The sequence below is a fragment of the Thalassophryne amazonica genome, chromosome 12, assembly GCF_902500255.1.
Source record: "Thalassophryne amazonica chromosome 12, fThaAma1.1, whole genome shotgun sequence".
NCBI classification, from domain to species: domain Eukaryota; kingdom Metazoa; phylum Chordata; class Actinopteri; order Batrachoidiformes; family Batrachoididae; genus Thalassophryne; species Thalassophryne amazonica.
Genome location: NC_047114.1, coordinates 58,301,643 through 58,329,125, shown reverse-complemented (window position 1 = coordinate 58,329,125; position 27,483 = coordinate 58,301,643). Strand labels below are relative to the sequence as shown.

The 27,483-nt window shown below is 40.9% G+C and overlaps 1 protein-coding gene across 3 annotated transcripts in view; it reads left to right on the top strand.

The window, feature by feature from the left end:
- The first annotated feature begins 350 nt into the window (after positions 1-350).
- The window catches only part of LOC117521644 (kinesin-associated protein 3-like), a 54,392-nt gene continuing 27,259 nt past the window's right edge, over positions 351-27,483 (top strand). Inside the window, exons 1-9 of one of the 3 annotated variants that reach the window (XM_034182965.1) lie at positions 351-509; positions 1,872-2,003; positions 12,155-12,312; positions 13,987-14,048; positions 17,110-17,251; positions 20,802-20,901; positions 20,986-21,110; positions 21,216-21,314; positions 21,554-21,732. In XM_034182965.1, the coding sequence (XP_034038856.1) occupies positions 481-509; positions 1,872-2,003; positions 12,155-12,312; positions 13,987-14,048; positions 17,110-17,251; positions 20,802-20,901; positions 20,986-21,110; positions 21,216-21,314; positions 21,554-21,732 (1,026 nt within the window). In that variant the 5' untranslated portion in view covers positions 351-480. Of the gene's footprint in view, positions 510-1,871; positions 2,004-12,154; positions 12,313-13,983; positions 14,049-17,109; positions 17,252-20,801; positions 20,902-20,985; positions 21,111-21,215; positions 21,315-21,553; positions 21,733-27,483 lie in introns of all 3 variants that reach the window. The other 2 variants (XM_034182964.1, XM_034182966.1) reach the window with 2 other exon arrangements.

Here is a 27,483-nt window from a genome sequence, read left to right as displayed (position 1 = left end):
CAGCATTCAGATCTCCCCTTTCCATGTTCAAAACATTGTTCTGAAAGCGATAGTTTCCTCTTCTTCTACTTGCTGTGGCAAGCACGAAATGAACAATTAATGCTGCTCATGTTTGGACACTTCTAACGTACTGTGTTCCCACGTAACTAATCATCAGACGCAGTGGCAAACCGGAAGTTGCTTGCCAAAATGGAGCCGCCCACCCTGACTTCCTGAATAAAGTAAATTATGTTTAACCCACTGATCTCTATATTACCCTAAACTAGACAGACTGGATTGATGCATTTACCCTCCGGAGCAGAAGGTGGCGGTAATGCACTGGCCATGGATTCACGCTTCTGGTATCATCCGCCATCAAACACTAAAAAGAAGAAGTAGAAGAACACTATACCTGGAGGATTTCTGTAGTCGTGATTTGAGAAATTGGCTAAATTTAAGCGATTTATAATTGAACATTTGAAATAAAAACAAATTAAGAAGATGCAGGATGACGCATGCTACCTGAAACGGTGAGAAGTAACTAATAGAATGTTATATTACGTTCGCTTGTGAAAAGGGTGGGAAGTTGCTAGCAAGATAACAGCACTGCATCGTCATTGTCATTAACACGCAGATTACAATGTAATTACTTCATTAATTAACGCTTAATAGGACATTGTAGACGGTATTGGATATCCACTGAGCGCTGATGCATGTAGTTTTCTTTTGTGGACAAACGTCTGGCAATTTTGTGACTGCTTTACAGGTTAATGATTCATTAAAAAGTATCATGTTGCAATCATATAACAAGGGTTTATTTTTAATGAGTCATTATGATCAGAAAATAACAGCTGTGAAATTAAAACTTGACCTGTTCTGCAGAGCCACAAAGATGCAGGCAATCTTGAGGAGCTGTAATTGCTCTAAAACTGAACATTTCTTTGGTCAGCCAAGGAAACAGCACTATAGATGATGGACAAATATTCTGACATCCCTTCATAATTGGAAGCTGTCTAGTGATGCTATCAGCAAACCAACGGGATCAATCTGCAGTCCAGAGAAATCTTGACACAACTCATTTAAATGAAAACGTGCAGTGAAAACACTGTGCCTTTAACGTGCCAGTAAATCCAAGCAGTTCGCCTGTGCAAGTGCGCATGGAAAAGGATTTGGGTAATAAAAATTGCAACAGGTACTCTGGACTGAATACCAAAATGTTAAATATTTCTTTGTAACAGAAGGTGTTTTCAGGCGTGTTTTCACAGATGTTTCTAGTAGTTTTGTGGGAATATTTTTGCAAATGTTGGGGATATTGTCGGAATTAATACTGCCCTCAGTGCTGACAACTACACTTAGATACTTGTACATCATCTCTCAAAGACCTCTGATCAGGCTCAAATTAATTCTACAGTATGACAACCCCAAACATATACCCAAATCCAAAAAGAATCAGAAAAAGAAGAAGGGCCCCATTTAAAGGTAACATTAGAATGTGTCTCTCATCCATATTGTGTCTAGATTTGGTTTTAACCAGAGTGCAGTTACACATAACATTACAGGTGTGATGTGTCTCCAGTGACCATATTGAAATCCTATTAAGATCCAATGACCAGTTCAGGTCACACCTTCTCTGTTTTTTATGAGTTAAAAGGTAGTTTAACTGATTATTGAAAAATTTGGCAATTAATTTAATAGCTGATTAATAATCAGTTAATTATCGAATTAAACTTTACTATCCTGAAGGAAATTTATTACAGCTCCACTATAAACACTTATTTCGTCCTGCTGTGGAAGAAAGGTAATATAAGCTCAGTATGCACATATTAATTTTTGAAGAAAAAATAAATAAATAGGTGTGGTGTTTGTCTAAATCTGTGCATAATCTTCCAAAGCAAAGTGGTGGTTGGCAGTTTGGACGTTCATCCGACAGACAAAGCCCTTGTGGTCCACTATGAGGTAGAAGCACGTATCCTGGGAGAGAGTGGAGGTCATATGCTGGGAGAGCGCAAAGAGGGACAAAAAATGTGAGTGTAATGTCTCCTATCCACAGTTTTGTCTTTTTCCATTTTTTTTTCTCCTCGGCTCTAAACTACTTTTTGACTACTTTTAAACTACTTTTGAGGAATGAAAGTTAGTGACAGAGTTGGGTGATCACCTGTCGCTAAAGTATCTCTAAAAGAGAGAAAACAAAGTGCTTTTTTTGTATGAACAGTAATTGGTTATGAGCAGAGATGTTCCAGACACTGCACAAAGTGAAAGTCACAGTAAATGGTCTGTATGTGAAGAAAAAGGTTTATAATTCTTGTCCACTGAATATAACACAGTAATTAAGTATCTTCTTCTTTTGGCTGCTCCAGTTAGGGGTCGCCACAGCAGATCAATCATTTCCATCTCACCTGCATGTCCTCAATCGTTTCCAACCATCTGCATGTCCTCCCTTGGTACATCCATAAAGCTCCTGTTTGGCCTCTTCTACTCCTGCCTGGTGGCTCCATCCTCAGCATTCTTCTCCCTGCATACCCTGGGTCCCTCCTCTGCACATGGCCAAACCATCTCAATCTTGCCTCTCTGACTTTGTCTCCAAACTGTCCCACCTGAGCTGTCCCTCTGATATGTTCATTCCTAATCCTGTCCATTTTCGTCCCTCCCAAAGAGAATCGCAACATCTTCAGCTCTGCCACCTCCAGCTCTGCCTTCTATCTTTTTGTCAGTGCTACTGTCTCTAAGCCGTACAATATAGCTGGTCTCACTATTGTCTTTAGACTTTTCTCTTCACTCTTACAGATATTCTTCAGTCACAAATCACTCCTGCCACCTTTCTTCACTCACTCCACCCTGCCTGCACTCTCTTCTTCACCTTTCTGCTGCACCCTCCATTACTTTGGACAGCTGACCCCAAGTATTTAAACTCATCTAGTTTCACCACTGCTACTGCTTGTAACTGCACTATTCCACTGGGCTCCCTTTACGTTGCCAAAAAAATTTTCAAGGTCAAAGTCCTGTTAGAAGTGGCAGTTCATAAGCTACATTAGATATGATCAAATGCCAGGAGTATGTATTTAGTTCATGCATTTGAATCAAATTTTTTTGTGATGTTGTCAGGTTTTTTTTTTTCTTTAAACTTTTTTCGGTTTCTGAATTCTTTTTCATATAATTTCTGCAGAACATTGGTTATCTTTGCTGTGTACTATTTGTCATTGCTTTTTGGCACTTGGTTTCCGACTGATAACTGGAAGATAGACAAATGGGCATAAAATTGGGACCTCCATCCTATTTTGGTGGTGTAGGTAAATAAAATGTAGTACATCATTAGGATATCTACTTCAACTGGAAGTCCTTTGGAACTGCACGTGAACTGCTGATCAGGATATCCACTTCAGCTGGTAGTCCTTTAGCTCTGCACGTGAACTGCTCATCAGGTGCATCCACTTCAGCTGGTAGTCCTTTAGCTCTGCACATGAACTGCTCATCAGGTGCATGGGGTTGGCGTGACGACAGTGGAGGGTGAGAGACACTTCATCCATCATCACAGCTTCAGACACGCCCCCCACAAACCACCTGGAGTGCACACAAAACACACAAACAGTATCTTGGCCAGCCAAACCCCCAACACATAACATTAATAATACCATTTTTTTTGGCAACATGAAGTTTTTTTTCATATGCAGATGCTGAAAGCGAAAGTACATCTTCATGACATATGATTTAGTGTTTCTGATATGATAACATCTGTATTTTGTATCTATAGCCTTGATTGTGACCGACCCGAGTGTATTGAAAATGAATTAATTTTGGAACATTACAGATACTTTGATTTGAAAAGTACCAACTAGTCACAGTGAAAAAAAAGATGCATTAAGATACATTGATAATTGTTTTGTGATTGAATTGCAGCCCTCTGAATCTTAATCATATTGAATCATGATGTGCCTATAGTTTCCCACCCCTACTGTCAACCATGGCTCGGACCCAATCACCAGCTACAAGCAACCGCAAAGCCTGGATGACATCACCCATATGCTTTCTATAGAGACCTGGAGCAGCCCATGTGAAGCCTGTGTCTGGGGCATATTGTTCCGCCCATGTTCACAGCAGCCCTATGATGAACTCATTAATGCATAAAGGGGTGGAGCATAGGTGGCTCCATGTGAAATGTATGACCCCTGAACACTCCCCTTTCTAGAGTCCAAACCACCTACCATGGGTTCGAGTGTTTAATAAATCATATTGTTGGGGACTGTGCTGTGGGCCTCCTAACAGTTTACTTTGTTGTGGGCATTAAGCGTTATGAGCTGCATATTTTCTCTCATTAAGTGGATGTAACTCGGGTGAAGTTACCAACATCGGCAAAAACTGTTAACACTATTAGCATATAGCATTAAATCCAATGAGAGTTACACTCAGAGTAAAAACTGCAACAGAGCCATTTTAGATGATCCGTTAGGATGTTTCACCGCACACTAAGCTGTATTATTCCAGGTGTTTGCAGTGGTGGGCACACTTCCGATAATCCGATAACAGATAATTATCGAAGATAATGTTTTCATTATCGGATTATCTTTTTAGATAAATTTAAAAAACATCATCGGACTAATTATCTTCCGATGAATTGCTGTCTGGTAACTTTTAGACAGATAATGTAGTAAACCAAGCTGAATAGTGAAAAACATTTTTAAAACTTTAAAGCAGTTGAGATCTATCTATTAAAAGTTTCCTAATAGATATATTGTTCTACCCTCTGCAAACAGAAGAGAGCTGTTTTCAGAAGAAACCACTCTATCCTCTGTAAGCAAAGGAGAACTGGTGACCAAAAAAAAAATCATTTCCTTTAATACTATACTGATATAATCACAATATCACCAAGTCATCCAGAGGCATACATTTTTAACTTATGGTTCAAATTTTAACCAACTCATTTTGGACAAGTTATTTAAAATTACTGTCATGTCTGAAGTTTTATAAAGTGAAAATATCAGATATATGTTTTTGTTTTAAAGTAATGTGCTAATTTTTAAGGTTTTGTGAGCACATGCTGTGCCAGGCAGCAATGCATTATGGGTAGCAAAGGGTAATCTCAGATGTTCACAACAGGACAAATGCATTTCAGACACTCTGTTCAGGTTCCACGGATAACAGCATTAAACTCTAGTGCCTAAAACTCTTGTGAATATATTCTCTGGGTTTATAGACGTTAGTGTATTTGCATTTGTTAAATTCCACGCATCTTAAATGTAGCAGACACAGATTATCTGGAATTTTGTTTGGCAAGTTTTCAAGGCCGCTACTGCCATCTACTGGCCAGTAGTGTTCATGGCAGTATTCGCCCCAAGTACTAAGCGTCTGGGTACCAGTAGATGGCAGTGTTCTATTTATTTTAACCCGGTTATATCAGATGACGGTCAAATCAACTTTTTGGCTTTGCAAATGGCTTTTTTTTTATACAAATTAAGTTTAAAAATAAAACAACAACAACAAAAAAACATTACAAGACAGCTCTGCGGTTGGATGCTTGTAGCTTTTAGCAGCAGGAGGTGTTCATGAGATGTTAAAGCTTGTTACTCCACTACACGATGCAGGACGCGTGATTAATCTGAAACTCGGTCCAAAAAATTCTCGCACGAATGAAAAATCAGCTGTAAAATGGCCAAAACACGCACAGTGTAAAGCCAACATTTATGTGTTAAGATAAGGCTTTTCAGAACTGACCAATTGTTAACCTTGTCCTTTGTTTTATCTATGTTTTTATTATTTATTATTGCATTTTAACCTGTGAAGTGCGTTGTGACTTATATCCAGTGTTGCCACAGTTACTTTGAAAAAGTAATCCAATTACTGATTACTCCTTGAAAAAGTAACTTAGTTACTTTACTGATTACTCAATTGTAAAAGTAACTAAGTTAGATTACTAGTTACTTTTTGTTACTTTTCCCAGCTGCCGACAACAACACTCTGCCACCTCAACATGACAATGATACCTGTTTTGCCAAAACTTACTTTATAGTCACCCTTTCTTGACTTCAATGAAAATAAATACTTGTTTTATAAAAAGTAAAATAAAGACCTCTTTCTTGACCTCATATTTAACTGTTGACAGCACTGTAACAGTAAAACTTGCAATTTCGAACCTACATTGTTTATAAATGTAACTATTAAATTCATTCTAGCATTTTTCTAACATTTAAATTCTCTCTAAATATTTTACTTGTAGAAATTAATATTATTTTAAGTAGTATTAGTAGTTGTAGTAAAAAAAGGCTTCAAAACTGGACCTTTAATCTAGGGGTGTTGTGAGGGGGGCACATCCCTCCCCCACGCCCCCATTCCATCTGGATTCGCCCCTGCTTTGGTGTTTGAGCACAAAGAATGGATAACATTTATTTATGCAGAAAACGTGACCAGATTTACAGGTAAGAAAGTTTTATTGTGTTTTCACATCATGTGGTCCTCAGAAAGAGAGTTTAGGTGCATTTGAGTGGAAAATAGTGTTAGTTGTTGAAGCGTCGCGGAGGATCAGCTGTTTTAACGTGCAGATACGGAGCGCCTCAGCTCAGCTCTAAATAAAGGAGGAAAAAAGTATAAAAATGTCTTTGTAAAGCTCAGTGCAGGTGTGCTGATCACCGTGCTTTAAGAGACAACGAGTCGAGCAGCTGCAAAAAACCGCGGATGAAAAGCTCACAGCTCACTTAAAGTGGGCAGTTCAGTCGAACCCCGACCTCCTGCCCACAGACCAAGTTTAATGCTGCTATCGACCCACAATGAAAAATAATAGTAACGCACAGTGACTTGGAGAAGTAACTTTAATGTGATTACTGATTTGGAAAGATTAACGCGTTAGATTACTCGTTACTAAAAAAAGTGTCAGATTAGAGTAAGGCGTTACTGGCATCACTGCTTATATCTGTGAAAGCCACTATATAAATAAATTTACTTACTAATATTGAGTGCACGTTTTACAACATCATACGTGTGCATGGCATTAATAAAACATCTGCACGTTCTCTCCACATGCAAAACATTTTGCGATGACACTTACAGGGCTCCGTAAAAATGCTTGTTTTTACAAATAAAAATGGAATATTTTACAAAAGCACATTTATCTCTAAACCAACACACGACACACGTTACATTAACGTGTTGGTTTGCATAATGAATGACTGAACCAATCAGTGTTTAGCAGAGGCACTTTTACCCAGAATGCTTTGCGGTCTGTGTTTGTTACAAAACCTCAGAATTAGTGCATTATTCAACATTAAAAGATATATGTTATATTTTAACTTTGTACAAATGACAGAATTGACATTAATGGAGTTATTCTATCAGTATTTTCACAAAACCGTAAGTTAGTATGACTTTATTTTTCAAGACCTCCGCCTGACCGGAGCATTATGATTAGCAGAGAGCTGATTTTCTGGGTGCTCTCAGGATTTGGCTGTGCAGCTTTTTACAGGGGTAGTATAATCAAACATAGAAATGCTGACTCATTTTTTGGGTTTTTTGTTGCTTTTGATGCTTTCAAAAGCGATTGTGTTAAAAATCAATTTCAGTTTCTTAGTAATTGCAAATGTAGACAACACTGGAATTTATCGGTTATCAATTATCTGTAACTTCTGATACGTTTTTGGGTGGTCTATTGGTTTATCTTTATCAGAGATAACTTTTCAGTTATGTTATTGAAGTTAATTTTTTGGTTATCTGTGCCCACCACTGGGTGTTTGTAATAAAATACTCCAAAACAACACACAGCCTGCACTACCAATCACATCCAGCAGTCTAAGAGGAGAGATTTTATGGCTTAAAACATCTTAAACAAGTTAGAAAAAAATGAAGCCCTCATACAGTTGTCATGGAGGAGGAAATTATCTATAGAAACCAAAACCGCTTTTTGTACCACGCTGTAAACATGTTTATTTCTGCTCTGAAGTTGGACATTTTAACACAGAGTGTTATGGGAAAGTGTTCTGTTTTGGAGCCAGCCTCAAGTGACCAGTCAAGGAACTGCAACTTCTGCACTAATCACTGTCGGTGTGTGCCGCTTGGTGATAGCAGATATGTGGTGGCTATCTTGCTAGCTAGATGGGGCCATAATATATGAGAAATCTATTTTATACAAGCTGAATTATGCGACATGATGACTGTCAATCTGAGTGGAGGCAGCGTGATGTATGGATTGGTTGGTGGTCATATTTATAGTTATTGATAATAAACTGCACATTTATACTACAAAAGCTTCAGTTACATTTCTTTGTCATAAAGGTTTGAAAACGAAATGTTAGGCATCATTGCAATTTTTTTATGTATGTATATATTGGTATCGTAAAAATTTCACTCACAAATATATCGTATTGGTCTCCCAAAAGATCCATATTGATTGGGCTCTACTCAATATAACTCACAAACTCGTAGCTTAAAGCAGATAACCTGTAAGTTGGAGAGGAAATGGCGTCTCACTAATTTAGAAGATCTTCACTTAGCCTGGAAAAAGAGTCTGTTGCTCTATAAAAAAGTCCTCCGTAAAGCTAGGACATCTTTCTACTCATCACTAATTGAAGAAAATAAGAACAACTGTTATGTGTCGGACGCAGCCCGGAGAACCAACCAGCGTTTGAAGGACCCAGTATAAAATAAGCAGAGCACGGTACAAAGGATAACAGAGTTTAATGAACATAACAGTGCTGTGAAAAATATAAAAGTGCACGGTCTGGCGTGGTGGATTGCGGTGCGCTCCCAGCAGCGCTAACGGTCCGGAGCCAGAACTGGTTCGGACCCAAGGACCCCGCCGACACCCCCCAGGTGGCTGCGACAAACCGAGTCTGTGAAAGAAGGAATCATTATGTGAGTCCACACTCAACACACAGAGAGAACGCTCAAAGGTGTACAAACAGCAAACACTTCCTGGCTTAATTACTAATCAGCTTCCCACCCTGCAGGCATGGAACATCCAGTTCACAAAACTCCACAGCAGTGGAAGCTGATTAAACGACTACATACAGCTCAATATAATAAGGTGTGAGGGACACCATATTTACTGACTGTATAAATGTTAGTCACAAAATCTAACGTACCTCAGGAAGTGTGCTGACGAGCGTGAGACCTCACCCCCTCCTCTTTCACAGACCATGCATCAAACCTGGACATTCTCTGCATCCACTGATGATGAGATGGCTCTCGAGACGACGATCTCACCCGTCTGGTCACAAGGTCGAGTCTCTGGCAAATACACACTGTGTACTCCAGTCTTAAATGCCACCATGTTCCAATCCATGTAGATGCACCACAGCTGTGAGTCCTGATGAGCCGCAGGTGATCAGGGTGAGGTCCTGATAAACTTAGCTACACAGCCACTCAGTCCCAAATGCGCACCACCTGGAAGGAAAAACAAAAGACAGAAACAAAAAGGCAGCCAGGCCCCCCAGCCATACAACAACAACCCCAGGTTTCTTTTCAGCACTGTAGCCAGGCTGACAAAGAGTCAGAGCTCTATTGAGCTGAGTATTCCATTAACTTTAACTAGTAATGACTTCATGACTTTCTTTGCTAACAAAATTTTAACTATTAGAGAAAAAATTACTCATAACCATCCCAAAGACGTATCGTTATCTTTGGCTGCTTTCAGTGATGCCGGTATTTGGTTAGACTCTTTCTCTCCGATTGTTCTGTCTGAGTTATTTTCATTAGTTACTTCATCCAACCCATCAACATGTTTATTAGACCCCATTCCTACCAGGCTGCTCAAGGAAGCCCTACCATTATTTAATGCTTCGATCTTAAATATGATCAATCTATCTTTGTTAGTTGGCTATGTACCACAGGCTTTTAAGGTGTCAGTAATTAAACCATTACTTAAAAAGCCATCACTTGACCCAGCTATCTTAGCTAATTATAGGCCAATCTCCAACCTTCCTTTTCTCTCAAAAATTCTTGAAAGGGTAGTTGTAAAACAGCTAACTGATCATCTGCAGAGGAATGGTCTATTTGAAGAGTTTCAGTCAGGTTTTAGAATTCATCATAGTACAGAAACAGCATTAGTGAAGGTTACAAATGATCTTCTTATGGCCTCGGACAGTGGACTCATCTCTGTGCTTGTTCTGTTAGACCTCAGTGCTGCTTTTGATACTGTTGACCATAAAATTTTATTACAGAGATTAGAGCATGCCATAGGTATTAAAGGCACTGCGCTGCGGTGGTTTGAATCATATTTGTCTAATAGATTACAATTTGTTCATGTAAATGGGGAATCTTCTTCACAGACTAAAGTTAATTATGGAGTTCCACAAGGTTCTGTGCTAGGACCAATTTTATTCACTTTATACATGCTTCCCTTAGGCAGTATTGTTAGACGGTATTGCTTAAATTTTCATTGTTACGCAGATGATACCCAGCTTTATCTATCCATGAAGCCAGAGGACACACACCAATTAGCTAAACTGCAGGATTGTCTTACAGACATAAAGACATGGATGACCTCTAATTTCCTGCTTTTAAACTCAGATAAAACTGAAGTTATTGTACTTGGCCCAACAAATCTTAGAAACATGGTGTCTAACCAGATCCTTTCTCTGGATGGCATTACCCTGACCTCTAGTAATACTGTGAGAAATCTTGGAGTCATTTTTGATCAGGATATGTCATTCAAAGCGCATATTAAATATGTAGGACTGCTTTTTTGCATTTACGCAATATCTCTAAAATCAGAAAGGTCTTGTCTCAGAGTGATGCTGAAAAACTAATTCATGCATTTATTTCCTCTAGGCTGGACTATTGTAATTCATTATTATCAGGTTGTCCTAAAAGTTCCCTAAAAAGCCTTCAGTTAATTCAAAATGCTGCAGCTAGAGTACTGACGGGGACTAGAAGGAGAGAGCATATCTCACCCATATTGGCCTCTCTTCATTGGCTTCCTGTTAATTCTCGAATAGAATTTCAAATTCTTCTTCTTACTTATAAGGTTTTGAATAATCAGGTCCCATCTTATCTTAGGGACCTCGTAGTACCATATCACCCCAATAGAGCGCTTCGCTCTCAGACGGCAGGCTTACTTGTAGTTCCTAGGGTTTGTAAGAGTAGAATGGGAGGCAGAGCCTTCAGCTTTCAGGCTCCTCTCCTGTGGAACCAGCTCCCAATTCAGATCAGGGAGACAGACACCCTCTCTACTTTTAAGATTAGGCTTAAAACTTTCCTTTTTGCTAAAGCTTATAGTTAGGGCTGGATCAGGTGACCCTGAACCATCCCTTAGTTATGCTGCTATAGACGTAGACTGCTGGGGGGTTCCCATGATGCACTGTTTCTTTCTCTTTTTGCTCTGTATGCACCACTCTGCATTTAATCATTAGTGATCGATCTCTGCTCCCCTCCACAGCATGTCTTTTTCCTGGTTCTCTCCCTCAGCCCCAACCAGTCCCAGCAGAAGACTGCCCCTCCCTGAGCCTGGTTCTGCTGGAGGTTTCTTCCTGTTAAAAGGGAGTTTTTCCTTCCCACTGTAGCCAAGTGCTTGCTCACAGGGGGTTGTTTTGACCGTTGGGGTTTTACATAATTATTGTATGGCCTTGCCTTACAATATAAAGCGCCTTGGGGCAACTGTTTGTTGTGATTTGGCGCTATATAAAAAAAATTGATTGATTGATTGAATATGCTGCAACTTCAGCAACCTTAGAGAGTTGAAAGAGAGATTTAAAAGTCTCCAGAATTGTGTGCAGTAATGATGGTAGTTGGAAATAAGCTAAGTCAGATCCGGGTTCTATCAAGTTCTTTGTATTACTTTAAATAATTTTTTTTTTTTTTTGTTCATTCATTTATTTATTTATTTTATCATTAGCAGTCAATCTGCTCTGTGTAAGCCTGGTCGTGTCAGATCTTGGAAGCTAAGCAGTGTAGGCCCTGGTTAGTACTCTGATGGGAGATCTCTTCAGAACACCAGGGGCTGTGTGTGTTTCTCCAGGTAAAACTGGAGTTGCATCAAGAAGGACATCCAGTGTAAAACTTGTGCCAAATACCAATGCATCTCTGGCTGTGTCTGCTGTGGTGACCCTACACAAAACAGGAGGAGCTGAATGAACAATTTTATTTTTGTTCGAACAAGGAAACCTGATATTATGGATTTACTTACCAGCTCAAATCATTTGAATATCTAAATTGATCCATTTTCTGTCTCCCTCTTGTCCCTTTGTCCTCTTTGCAGTATTCGTGTAAAAAGTCTTTCTCCTAGTACAGATGTGGGACTACTGGCCAAAAAGGTGGTAGAGGAGTGTAAGCTCATCCCTCCATCCCGAATTCTTGAGGTGGAGCAGCTCCTATACTACCTCCAGAACAGAAAATCAAGCCCAGTAGATGGCAGAGGTCAGTGACATCACCACAGTTACATCTCTGTGGAGTCTAAACATTCCAACATATTCCCCAACATAGTGTGGTGTTGGGGAGTATGCATAGTATGCATTTATTTTCTGCATTTATGTGCTGCCAACCAAGTAGGAAACCATTAATCCAAAATTAATATTAACAAAAAGGCTTGGCCTTTATCCTGGTGATCACCTCACAGCAAGCTTTTGTTTAGCTTTTTTTGATGTAGCTTTTGGATTAATGGCTTCATCCACTGCCAACAGCCTTTCCGGTCATGGTGGCAGAGTGCTCTTTAAAGGTGCATGATATCACATTTCTGTGTGATGTCTCCAAACCCATCAGTTCCTTATTTGTGGACCTGAGGTTCTGGTGGACAATTAGAACAGCTCCTGGGAGTTAATTTGGGCCTTCTTCCTCAGTCATGTAAAGTTTCTGAGGTGGAAGTCTTCTTACATTTTTGTTTCATGCTCCAGAGGCCTTGACTAAATTCATCAGATTTTTTTTTCTACTTTTAAATGCAGGAAGACACTGATTCATCAGTTAGCTCTGAAACACAGCCAAAGGTTTCCCGATTAACCCTTAATTATGCCAATCATTCATTTAGAAGCTATTCAAAGTAATTCCTTCAATTTCTGAAATCCTCTATGCAGGTTGTTGCCCAAGGCCGAAGCCCGTGGGGGCAACAATGATCCAGAGAGGTGACACCATTATGCTGCCCGATAAACCAGTTTGTTTTATTATACATCTGTGTAGTTAATAAATTTATCTTTACAATTGTGTGAAAAATTTGCTAGGTACCTGGACATCCTGTACCGTAATGAGTTCATGGTACTGTGTTTCAGCCTCTGGCCAGACTTGGAGTGCACTGATGCATAGTTCCCAGTTCATGGTCGAGTGTGGCAGTGGGAAGCTTCTCGAACTTGTCGGGTGAAACACGATGCAAATCTTTCCCGTCATCCTTCGCTAAAAACTCCTTGAAGAGTGCGGAACGTTTCTTGATACTTTTTGCGGTACTCTCACTGTCTTTCTTGGACAGAAGAGTGCTTATCCCATCAGTATCCACAGATGCAAACCTTCTGCTCTCTGCCATGATGTCATCTGCAACGCATCACCCGTGTGCATGTGTGAAACATTGTTGCCCCATTATGACAAAATCGGTCCGCAGTCACTCACAATGTTGCCCGAAATGGTGCAGAATCAGTCAATAATGTGGCTATTGTTAACTTTGGATGATTTATTGTGAAAAATAATGCAATTATTACATGAGAATCAGCCAATCAGAACAAAGGATTTCAGTCAGATGTATAATAATGTTAAATATCCTAGTTCCACAAATGCTTCTGTGCACACAGAATATTCCTACTGTAAAGTAACTTTAGACCTGAGACAACTCATTTTAGTCTCATAAGACAAAGGTCCATATCTGGACTCTAATCTGTGCATTATAGTCAGTAGAAATGGATACATTGGGGCAGTTCAGTTATGATGGATTTTTGTTGTTTTTACACCTCTAATGTTGTGGCCAGTCTTTTAAATTATTTATATTTCACAAGACTTGCTCTGTACACCTTTGAATGCATTAAGATTTTCTCAGTGAAGTGATCAAAGCTTCAGTGAATGAGGTGAAATATTAACATTTTTTTAACTTTTGGCTGTGACCACGTGTATCAGCAGGGGACAGGAAGGAGAAAAGAACAGTTAAACCCAAAGAGCTGACACTATTTGAAGGAATGGAGGTAAGAATTCCTGCACTGGAATGATTGTGCCTCACTCTCTATTTATTTAGCTTGCTTGTTTGCTGTATTTTTGTTATGGTCTTTGTTCACCTTTTATTTTCTATAAATGTTCCAATGTACAGTAGGTTAGTTGTGTAAAGATGGTGCACAAGTTTCCATTTGTAAGGTCCAGTTCCTGTTTGGGAAAGAGCGTATGTATGTTTTTATTTTTAATGTGTACACATTGTTTATGAATGAGGCCCCTGGGCTATAGGGAATATTCCACACATTCTGTACAACTGTGACCTGACACTTTCTGGTGATCACAGTGATTGTGTCATTAAAATGTGGACCTTTCGGTTAGGTTGTGTAAGTAGTGCATATTGATATCCCTGAAAATACTTTCAGATGGATATAATAATATGCCTGAACAGTTTCATATATGCAGCAAGATGAGAGTTACGTATGTAATTGCGGTCCTATGAATTCCGGATGACCGCCAGAGGGCGGTGCTTTAGCACGTGGATTATTCCATGTAACATTGCACACACAGTACTGGTAACAAATTAACGTGCACTCATTTCTTTAGGAAAACGAGAGCAGCACATCCCTCACACAGTAGCGGAAAACAAGTGAAGCCACAACTGCTCACTCGTAGTGAAATAGAATTACTCACCATGAGCTGAGACCAAATCAACTGAACACCCGCAACAAGTGGGGTCACTCACCCACAGCGGTAAGCAGAACAGAGTTAGTAAAGAAATCGTGGTCTTGCAGCCTCTGGAGGGCCATATGCACAGCTCCAACAACGAAAGGTTGCGAGGCTCTGACCAACAAGCGATTCTAAAAAGGCTTCTGCTTCTCATGCGAGAGATGGAAAGAGAACTGAATGCTGGGTAACGTGCACTCATATACTGTTGCTGACATCACCCAGGTCACACCTACTGATGTGACCTTGTTGGTATAAGACTTGACCTCTGCGTATGCGCACATGGTATAATCCAGGTGCTAAAGCACCGCCCTCTGGCAGTCAGGAGGAATGAAATAGAACTTACATTTTGGTGATGTGCCAAAATTGCAGAGCAGTCCTGATCTGCACAAACACAATCCCGGCTGTGCCGCTCCAAACACATACACAGCCATGAAACAGTGGGCTTGAATAGCACTATCTGTGCAGGCTCACAAAGTGAAGTCCCCTGTATAATTCAATGTATTTATCTGATTTATTACTGTCTCCAGTACGGAGGTTGTGGATTTACCTGCATCTGTTCTCTTTGATGAATTATCAGCGTTATTCAGAAACTATCAAAGATTATATCAGTAAACTTGGTTTAAAGAATTTGCATGTAGTCTAAAACAGATTTTAAATTCCAGGGTAGGTTTCAAATAAATGGGTGGCTCTAGAAAAATGTCACAAGATACACCATTGTGGGTAATGCTAGAGAAATTTTGTGTCATTCTGTTTTGTTTAGGCATTCAGCTTCAAATATGTCTGAGCTATAACCCCAATTCCAATGAAGTTGGGATGTTGTGTAAAATGCAAATGTTCAGACTGATAAACTTTATTGTTTTTGTGCACATATTTGCTCATTTTGAAATGGATACCTGCAACACGTTTCATAAAAGTTGGAACAGTGGTATGTTTACCACTATGCTACATCACCTTTCCTTCTAACAACACTCAATAAGCATTTGGGAACTGAGGAAACTAATTGTTAAAGCTTTGTAGGGTAGAATTCTTTCCCGTTCTTGCTTGATGTACGACTTCAGTAGTTCAACAGTCCGGGGTCTCCGTTGTCATATTTTACACTTCATAATGCATCACACATTTTCAATGGGCGACAGGTCTGGACTGCAGGCAGGCTAGTCTAGTACCCGCACTCTTTTACTATGAAGCCATGCTGTTGTAACACGTGCAGAATGTGGCTTGACATTGTCTTGCTGAAATAAACAGGGACGTCCCTGAAAAAGACGTTGCTTGGATGGCAGCATGTGTTGCTACAAAACCTGGATGTACCTTTCAGCATTGATGGTGCCATCACAAATGTGTAAGTTTCCCGTGCCATGGGCACTAACACACCCCCATACCATCACAGATGCTGGCTGTTGAACTTTGCGCTGGTAACAATCTGGATGTTTTTTTTTCCTCTTTTGTCCAGAGGACATGACGTCCGCAATTTCCATAAACAATTTGAAACGTGGACTCATCAGACCACAGCACACTTTTCCACTTTGCGTCTGTCCATTTCAAATGAGCTCAGGCCCAGAGAAGGCGGTGGCATTTCTGGATGTTGTTGATGTATGGCTTTCGCTTTGCATAGTAGAGTTTTAACTTGCACTTGTAGATGTAGCAACGAACTGTGTTAAATGACAGTGGTTTTCCGAAGTGTTCCTGAGCCCATGCGGTAAGATCCTTTACACAGTGATGTCGGTTTTTAATACAGTGCCACCTGAGGGATCAAAGGTAATGGGCATTCAGTGTTGGTTTTCGGCCTTGCCGCTTAAGTGTAGAAAGTTCTCCAGTTTCTCTGAATTTTCTGCTTATATTATGGACTGTAGATGATGGAATCCCTAAATTCCTTGCAGTTGAATGTTGAGAAACGTTGTTAAGCTGTTGGAATATTTTTTCATGCAGTCGTTCACAAAGTGGTGATCCTTACCCCATCTTTGATTGTGAACGGCTGAGACTTTAGGGGATGCTCCTTTTATACCCAACCATGGGTGTCCTCAGTTCTGAAACACTTATTGAGTGTTGTTAGAAGGAAAAGTGATGTAACACAGTGGTAAACATATCACTGTCCGAGCTTTTTTGAAACGTGTTGCAGGGATCCATTTCAAAATAAGCAATTATTTGCACAAAAACAATAAAGTTTATCAGTTTGAACATTAAATATCTTGTCTTTGTGGTGTATTCAATTGAATATAGGTTGAAGAGGATTTGCAAATCATTGTATTCTGTTTCTAATTACATTTTACACAACGTCCCAACTTCATTGGAATTGGGGATGTAAAAAAGACTGAGAATAGTTTGGCATGCCTTGTTTTTTGTCTGTAATGTGTGTTTGTGTGCATGTGTGTGCAGTTGAATGAGGAAGCCAGTATAACCAGAGTAGATGAGTATGTTGAGTTACTCTATGAAGGCATCCCAGAGAAGATCAGAGGCTCAGCCCTGATTCTACAGCTTGCCCGCAACCCTGACAACTTGGAAGAACTGCTACACAATGGTACTCTTTGATTTTACCTGTAAATGCCAACAACAACAACAAAAAAACACCTTTTGGCTCATAGTATCTGCATGTATGCTGAATTGGTTTGAAAAAAATGTGCTGCCTTGTGTCTTCAGTATTTTTCATAAACCCAATCAACACAATGGAATTCAAGGTACAGATTGGCTTCATGTGTGTAACTTAAAGGCATTAGTGTTAGATATGAATATTTCATTTCTTATCATGATACTGAGCCATGCAAATGTGTTATTCTCTTAGACCCCATCACACATAGCACAAATGGGGCCGAATGGCGAATCGACCCACATCCGAAGTGTTGACGTGCAGTTTGAAAACTTCGGACAGCAGTAATACACATATTATAATGTGTTCACCATCAAACTCTGTCGGAGGAATGACGGTGGAAACTGTTTCCCAGCCCATGATACCATAAATGAACATTTAAACTCGCCTCCGGTACAGCCCCAGGCGTGTGACAGTCCCTCTCACCCCGGCTGCACCATGTGCCGATAACATTGGTTCACAAATACCTCGTCCAACACGGCATAAATACAAGGTCTGTTAGAAAAGTATCCGACCTTTTTATTTTTTTCAAAAACCATATGGATTTGAATCATGTGTGATTGCACCAGCCAAGCTTGAACCTGAGTTTTTTCACGCCTGTCGGTTGCGTCATTCGCCTGTGAGCAGGCTTTGAGTGAGGAGTGGTCCAGCCCCCTCGTCTTTTTTTTCATTGTTTAGGAATGGCTCAGAGACTGCCGCTTTGCTTGATCAAAATTTTTTCAGAAACTGTGAGGCACATCCAAGTGGACACCATTCGAGAAATTCAGATGGTTTTCGGTGAAAATTTTATGGGCTTCAGAGAGATTAAGGATTGTTACTATCGCTTTAAGGACGGCCCACAGCGGCTGATGGCGCGCCGCTCTCCGAGCCGCGATCGACAGGCTGAATGACCATTTAATTTCTAAACGGATGGCTGTATGGATCCGTTGACCATCGTGTGCAATTTCTCTGGTTATCACAAGAGCTGGACATCAACCATTTTCCGACAGATTTCACTTTTAACAAGAGATTTTGTCATGGAAAGCCGCGGGGAGGCTTCGCGCGTCACGACGGATTCGCTGATGGAGCGAGACAAACCACCTCCGTTTTGGTCTCACAGGACGGCTTTGAGATGGCTTTCAGACAGCTGTGGTTTTTCAGTCGTGTGATTATCCGAGAAATTGTGGATGAGCCTGGACATTCAAGGATTCAAGGATTCAAAAGAATTTTATTGTCATATGCACATAGGAACATGTTCCCTGCACAATGAATTGTATCTACTGCATTTAACCCATCCTAATTGCCAGTTAGGAGCAGAGGTCGCCTTTAGGCGCCCAGGGACCAGCTCCAGATGTACATCCCTGCCTAGGTCAACAGCAGGGCTGAGCAAACCATGACCGGCCTCATGACAACAGACGACACACACATAACACACAACACACATAAGCTGGCCCGGTACATCAACACATATAAAAAGCACACACAAGGTAAAACTAGGGAGAGAAAAACCTTCATAGCTGCTGCGTTAAACCACACAGCAGCAATGCAGGAAAAAACCATCAGCACAAAAAAACAAAACAATGATCACACACAGATGAGAGACGACGAGACGACGACCGAGATTTGAAAAGTCCAGATATCCAGATTATCAGACGCCTGAAAGATTCCACAGTCTGAAACAGAGTGGCTTTCAATACATGTGAATATAGGAGAGGAGATGTGGTCATTACTGACGATCAAAGCGGTGACGATCAAATCTGGACATGCCAGAACATGTCCTGTGAGGCTTCATCACGGCGTTGCTTTGCGCCATGTGGCACCGCTGCGACGCGCGGAATTCCTTCGCACGTCTGTCTCAATGTGCCGAAAAAGTGCTGATGTCCACGTCTTTTCACAATTCCTGTGCTAGTCAGACGACATCCCAGATAAAACACAGCGTCCAGTTTGGAAATGAACGGCACATTCCACTGTTACAGGAGTTTTTGTCATTCGTGATTCAAATCCATATGGTTTTTGAAAAAAATAAAAAGGTCGGATACTTTTCTAACAGACCTTGTATATCCCATGTCAGGTGCCGTCCCGCAGCGCAGATAATTCTGTTAATTCTAGAATAGAATTTAAAATTCTTCTTCTTACTTATAAGGTTTTGAATAATCAGGACCCATCTTATCTTAGGGACCTCGTAGTACCATATCACCCCAATAGAGCGCTTCGCTCTCAGACTGCAGGCTTACTTGTAGTTCCTAGGGTTTGTAAGAGTAGAATGGGAGGCAGAGCCTTCAGCTTTCAGGCTCCTCTCCTGTGGAACCAGCTCCCAATTCAGATCAGGGAGACAGACACCCTCTCTACTTTTAAGATTAGGCTTAAACTTTCCTTTTTGCTAAAGCTTATAGTTAGGGCTGGATCAGGTGACCCTGAACCATCCCTTAGTTATGCTGCTATAGACGTAGACTGCTGGGGGGTTCCCATGATGCACTGTTTCTTTCTCTTTTTGCTCTGTATGCACCACTCTGCATTTAATCATTAGTGATCGATCTCTGCTCCCCTCCACAGCATGTCTTTTCCTGGTTCTCTCCCTCAGCCCCAACCAGTCCCAGCAGAAGACTGCCCCTCCCTGAGCCTGGTTCTGCTGGAGGTTTCTTCCTGTTAAAAGGGAGTTTTTCCTTCCCACTGTAGCCAAGTGCTTGCTCACAGGGGGTCGTTTTGACCGTTGGGGTTTTACATAATTATTGTATGGCCTTGCCTTACAAAAAAAAAGCACCTTGGGGCAACTGTTTGTTGTGATTTGGCGCTATATATAAAAAAAAAATTGATTGATAATCCGACCAGACAGCGTGGCACACAGTCCTTCCGTGGACTCCGTGGTGCTCAGCACGTCGCTATCGCAGTACTGTGTCCGTGAGCACAGTCCGTCTTGTGTGGGATATGCATGTCCGTCCTGGCTGTGCAATGTCCTGCTCAGAGGTCAGTGTGCACGAGGGAGTGAGTGGAGGAGTGAATCAATGAGTGAGTGAGTGAGTAACAGCACTCGGGCACATCCGTCCGGCAGTCTGAGCACTTTATTTATGATCTTGGTGCAGACTGGCAGCAGTCCGTGTCTATGTAGTGTTGTTTGTAGTGTTTCAGCTGCAGATGTGCACGACTCAGTCCGTACTGGATCCGCCCACATTCTATGTGGTCACCCGGCAATCATACACGGCTGTCCGGCTGTCTCTCCCTCCTGCCTGTGCCTTGAAATTTGGATTTTTTTTTCCATACCGAGTGATTCTGCTTGATTCCTGCTCATTCTTGCAGTGTGTGACGGGGTCTTAATATTTTGTTTTCATACCAGTCTGTTTTACAGCATTGTTTAAAACGTAGTTGCAGTGGACTTGGGTTCTGGAAGAAACTTGTACTTTGTCTTATCATCAATTTCAAAAGCGCTTTGAGCATCTCATGCAGATAGAAAAGCGCTATATAAATGCAGTCCATTTAATCTCATGAACATAATTTTGTATGCTTGCAGAAGCAGCTCTCGGTGCTTTAGCCAGAGTTTTAAGAGAAGACTGGAAGCAGAGTATGGAGCTGGCTACCATCATCATCTACATTTTTTTTTGTTTCTCCAGGTGACACGCACACACCAGTACTCCTCCTGCATAATCTGCTTCTTTGTTTCAGCCTTTTGCATGTCTTATGTGTCTCCTTCCCAGCTTCTCCCAGTTTCATGGAGTGGTGAGTCATTATAAAATAGGAGCTCTGTGTATGAGTGTGGTAGAACATGAGCTGAAAAGACACGATGTGTGGCGTGAGGAGCTACGCAAGAAGAACAAAGCTTATATCCTTTTATTGGCTGTTATGTTATTACCTGTTGTCTTCTGTGATTTGCATTGTAACTGCTGTATCTTGCTGATGTGTTTTTCCTTAACAGTCTTTGTTGCACGTGAGTCTGCACCTGAGAATGGATCTCTAAGAAGAGACCAGGAAAAAGCTTTGAGGAAATACCAAGCCCTTCTGGCTAAACAGGAACAGCTACTCAGGGGTAAGTTGGGCTTTTAGAAGGGTGCAGGGTATCTGATGGTGTTTTTGATTGTCTGTGGACTTGGTATCTCAAAAAGCAGTTGAACTATATTGATGAAATTTTGTACACAGTTGGGACCAGAGTGTCACAATATGAGATTAAAGGTGCTTTTCATGCCTATCATCTCATTATGTTACAGTTCTCCCGATTATGTTTATTTCTTCCCCCTTTCTTGTTTCCTTCTCTTCACTGTCTTCCAGTGTGTCTTTATCTCTTGTTAAACCTCGCTGAGGACACAAGGACTGAACTGAAGATGAGGAATAAAAACATTGTTGGTCTGCTGGTCAGAGTTCTTGAACGGGATGATGAGGAGCTGCTGGTCTTGGTGGTTTCCTTCCTCAAGAAACTGTCCATCTTCCTGGAAAACAAGAATGACATGGTGAGTGAGATAACACTTCACTGTGTAAGAATTGGCGTCTTGTAGAAAAGAACTAAAGCAATTTTTAACGTGTTTATTGTCACAGAGGCCAACCTGAGCTTGAAGTGCCACTGCAAGCAATGAGTTAACACATAAGACTTGTCAAAACTAATCAAACTAACCAAGTGGAGTGTATTTTACTTCATTATCAATATAATAATAGCCAAGTGGCCTCTGCTTGCGTGTGTGCGTGCGTATGGCTTCAATAACAGAGAAACTGGAGAGAGCTGACATTTTCCGTTTGTTATACTTATGTATTTTGGGTCAAGGAAGAACGCTGCGAAAATGGAAAGATGATAGGACCAGTGGTGGGCACAGCTAACCAAAAAGTTAGCTTTGATAATTGTTAATTCGCTAACTGAAAAGATAACGTTTATAAAGCTAAACCGATAAACCCGTAAAAATTTAGCGGAAGTTACAGCTGAAAGTTGAAATTAAATGTAAAAAAATCAAAAAATATAATTATACGCTGTGTTTATAGAGCTCCAGGATCAGATATCAATACTTTTGTGGATAGACTGACTGACATGTACAACACAATTAATAATAACAAGCTTTTGTTTGTCTGTGGAGACTTTAATATAGATGTTTTTAAACCCTTATGGTCAATTACAAATAACTGAATTTCTAAACTCTATGTTTTGTATGGGTCTCACTCATTGACAACATATTAACAAATGCCATTGTAGGGAATATAACAGGTGGAATACTTATTTCCGATGTCAGTGATCACTTGCTAGTTTTTGTAGCTTTTCAATCATCAGTGGACAGCATACACCAAACAAAAACTGTACATTTTATTAGGAAAATAACTAATGTTAATATTGAGAACCTCAAAGGGATTTATTGCGCCAGATATTGTGTGAAATTTATTGTGATGATGTTAATGAATCATATGAATCATTTAATTCTATTGTATCTAATATGTATGATAAACATTGTCCGTGGGTGCATCATATGAATCATTTATTTCTATTGTATCTAATCTTTATGATAAACATTGTCCGTGGGTGCCTAAAACCAGAGATACACGAAGGACTGATAATCCTTGGGTAACAAAGGGACTCCTGAATGCATGTAAAAATAAAAAATTATTGTATAAGCAGTTTATTATGTGTCGACGCGGGTTGAGGAGCGGACCTGCATCAGACAGGACCCAGCGCTAAAAATAACCAGAAAGCGGTTCCAAACAGAAACTATTTATTATTCACCTGTGCTTAAAAGTGTAAAAACATAAAAACAACGTCCCTCTGGTGGAGTGATTCGTGGCTCGCTCTCCAGCGCCCGCAAGGATTAAAGCCGGCGCTCCTGGACTTCCTACCACCGCCAAACACCCCCCAGGTGGACACGATGAACTGATTCTCTGTGAAGCAAAGAGAAGGTGAGGTAAGTCAACAGATACAACTATATCTTCCAATAAACACACGCTATCAGCAACACACTCAGGTCAGTGTCCTTTTTTTACTTTATGCAAATGAGCAGCTTCTCACAACCAGTGGAGGATCACTTATCCTTCACGCCACAGCAGTGAGAAGCAAACTGCACAATTCTCTTCACAATTCCAGTATACTGTGTAACAAAACACCAAGTTACTATCAACAATTACTTAAACACTTAATTACCTTTAGTGTGTGCTGACAGCATGTGTCCTCACCCCTCCCTGCTTCACGGGCTCGATGTGTCAAAACCCAGGCGCGGTCCTCAGCGTCTCACAAACGAACATCACAAGGTCGAGTTCCCGGCAGTTCTGCTCAAATCACACATGACTTAAATGCAGAACGCCATCCAATTATCTGCTTCAGCTGCAAGTCGTCCAGGTTGCACGTGAGCACCAATCACAGGTTCTTTCCATGATGTTGATGAGGGTGAAGACTCTTCAGCCAGCACCTTCTTCACAGACAAATCAGCCCTCATGCCACCTGGAGAGCAAAGAAAAGAAAAGAACACCAAAACATCCAGCCACGCCCCCCCAACACACAACACAGTTTTTGAAATTTAGAACTAATGAAACCGATAGGAAATATAAGACATATAAAAATAAATTAACAAACATTATGCGATTGTGTAAGAAGCAGTATTACTACGATTTGTTGGAGAAAAATAAAACTAACATTAGGGGAACCTGGAAGCTCTTGGGCGAAATCATTAAAAAGAAAAAAGTTGTTAAAGATTATCCATCTTACTTTTATTTAGACTCTGATAAAATTGTAAAAGGAAATAAAATTATTGCTGATTATTTTGTTAATGTTAATGTTATCAAACTCAATTGTAACTATGGCAAAGTGTTTTATGGACAACTGTAAATTAGTTCATAAAATTCAGGATTCAATGTTTATTAGAGAAACTGATGAAAAAGAAAATTTGAATATAGTTGAGCAGGGGTGGTGGCCAAGTGGTTAATGCACTTGGTTTCACTTCAGAAGGTTCCGGGTTCAAATCCCACCCCTGCCACCAGGAAGGGCATCCAGCGTAAAACCTGTGCCAATTCAACATGCAGATCCACCTTGGATTTGCTGTGGCGACCCCGAGTGCAAAAACAAGGGAGCAGCCGAAGGGACTTACTTACAAAATTAAGGGGAAAAAATCCACTGATATTGATAGCTTTCTACCATCGACATTAACACTTGTCCGATTGTCCGGACAAGCAGTAGCTTTAAATCATTGTCCGACCGGACAAGTGGCTTTTTTTTTTTCTTTTTTTTTTATGTTCAAATTCTTCTCCCATCTCGCGAGAAAGGGTCTTCGGTTTTTCCTGCCACTCTCCACGCAGCGGACAATCGGAACACAGATTCTCCCCAGACAATGGAACAACGGCGCCACGCCACAGTGTTCTGACAGCACCGTCACACTCTGCCCTGCTATTAGGTAGTTTTTCTAAAATACAGTCAGGCTGTTTGTGCTGCACTGGCCGCACCCCCCCTCCCCCGCAGACTGAGAGCCGAGCAGCACTGCAGAGGAAAAAAAAATCTGTCAGAGTCTTCAGAGAAAACGAGCTCCTTCTGCTTGCATACCTCCAGAAATTCATTTATAGGCTTTATTTTACAGTTGAAAGCCTTCATGTTTCAAAAGTTTGCTCAAATACGGTGTGAGAGTGAAGAGTCTCTCATTCAACCACAGAGAGAGAGAGAGTGAGAGAGAGACAGAGAGACAGAGAGAGAGAGAAAGAGAGACTTTGACTTTTAAAAATAATTTAGTTAATTAATTAATTAAATATTTTATACCAATTATTAGTCAAGACAATAAATATAAAATCAACCACAACAAGCTTTAAGAAAAACTACAAATCCTAATAGGAGAGAGAGAGGAAAGAGGAGAGAGAGACAGAGAGAGAGGAGAGAGAAAGAGGAGAGAGACCAGAGCGAGGAGACAGAGAAAGAGGCGAGAGAAGAGAGAGAAGATGAGGAGGAGAGAGAAGAGGAGAGAGAAGAGGAGAGAGAGAAGAGGAGGAGGAGAGAAAGAAAGAGGAGAGTGGGAGAGAGAGAGGGAAAGAGAGAGAGGAGAGAGGAGAGAGGGGAGGGAGAGAGCAAAAGAAAGAGAAAAGGAGGAGAGGGAGGAGAGAGAGAGGGAGGAAGAGGAGGGAGAGAAAGAGAGAGAGAGGGAGAGAGAGAGGCGAGAGAGAGAGAGGAGAGAGAGAGGAGAGAGAGACAGGAGAGAAAGAGGAGAGAAAGATGAGAGACAGAAAGAGGAGAGAGGAGACAGAGAAAGATGAGAGACAGAGAAAGAGGAGAGAGGAGACAGAGAAAGAGCAGAGAGGAGACAGAGAGAGAGAGAGAGGAGAGAGAGAAGAAGAGAGAGAGAGGAGAGGAGAGAGGAGAAGAGAGAGAGAGGGAGGGAAGGAGGAGGAAAAACAACATGTTTTGGCACCAAGTCACGCAGCGCGACGCGATGGACGCGAATGAAACGATGCGAGTAAAGCGATTTTGAGCGATTGGCGCGTTTGTGGCGCGATATTGCTTCGCATCACGTTGCATTACCCTCCTCCCCAAGTTGAAAAATCTGAACTTTTTCATCTCGTCGCGCCGCGATGACCAATCAGGGACTGACTATGTAGTGACGTGGAGATGTCTGGAGTTTGACTGAAGATGTGAACATGTCCTGTATCTGGTAGCAGCCTGTGAGCAGGACTTATGTCTCTTTTGTCCTTTACTTCACAATTATGACAAGAGTTTTTTGAGCGAGGAGCAGCCCCACAGCAGTGGGAGCGTAGTTTCTTTTTATTTTTATTTTACGTGCGCGTGCAAGTGAATTGTCTGTGGAGAATATTTTACTTATTAACTACACAGATGTATAATAAAACAAATGGTGACTGGTTTCTAAACACAATTATGACAGAGTTTTTTGGGAAAGAGCGAGGAGCAGCCCCGCAACAAGCAGCGGAGTTTCTTTTTTTTTCTTTTTACGTGCACGCGCAAGCGAATTGTCCGTGGAGATTATTTTACTTATTAACTACAAAGATGTATAATAAAGCAAATGGTGACTGGTTTCTAAATACAGAGTTTTTGGAGCGAGCAGCAGCCCTACAGCAGGCAGCAGAGTTTCTTTTTTTTTATGTGTGTGCGCGCGAGCGAATTGTCTTTGGAGAATATTTTATTAATTAACTACACAGATGTATAATAAAACAAATGGTGACTGGTTTCTAAACACAATTATGACAGAGTTTTTGGAGCGAGCAGCAGCCCTACAGCAGGAGGTCCTCAAACTGGGTCCCGCAGAGGTGGAAGGACCACTGAAAGCGGCCGTCATCCAGACGCAGCTCCTGCAGCAAATAATGATACTCCCTGAATTGGGAGCTTTCCACAACAACTCACTCTGTGTGATCAAGGTCCGTCATGTTAACTTGACTGACAACCGGAGCCAGCGAGTGGAATGGAAGCTCCTCCTATTTGATGACGCACCGGGGTGACTTTTCGCAGCAAAAGCAGAGCGACACACCGGGCGAAGGAGGCACGTCCGTCGCCACGTGACCCCCGCGAATTTGTAACGTCTGATCGCGCCCGGTGTGAACGCGGCATTAGATGTAAAAAAGCAGCAAAACAATTTTAATAAATGATCATCTTCACCACACAGCCTCAGAGAAACAGTAAAGTGTAAAAACTGATTCAGAAAGTTTTTCATCCAGGATTCATTTCTAAAAGACCAGATTTACTCCTTTACTTCTTCCAGAATTATTTTTTTCATTTTCTTTTTATTATTGTTGTTTATGCACCAATGACACCAGATCAAATTACTTGTATGTGAGAACTTGCTTGGCAATAAATTTGATTCTGATTTGACAATCAAATCAGTCCAGATTTAGCTCTTGTTCAAACAAGACAATTAGGAGTTATATTGTTGGGTTTTTTTAATAAGTATGCAATTGCACTCAAAATGTTGAAAAAAAGCTAAACTGTCAACATGACAGAAAAACTCTGCCTGTTTTACTGAATTAAAGGTACCGTGTGTCATTTTTAAAGAAGAGAGCAAATGTTATGTCCATCAAATATTAATGTGTTTTTAAACTTTAACGAGACCACTGTGTGGAGTGTGCGTTCGTAGCATCTTCTTGCAAGATGCTGTGACGGGAAACATTAGATAACGAACATCACATCGATTAACACGCCTTTCGAAGAATATATTGAACAGAATGTCTTTTCTAAAACCTCCGAAACCGGGCCAGATACCAGGGAAAACACCAGTCAAATGCAAAGCATCAACCCCTGAAAGTGTAGAACC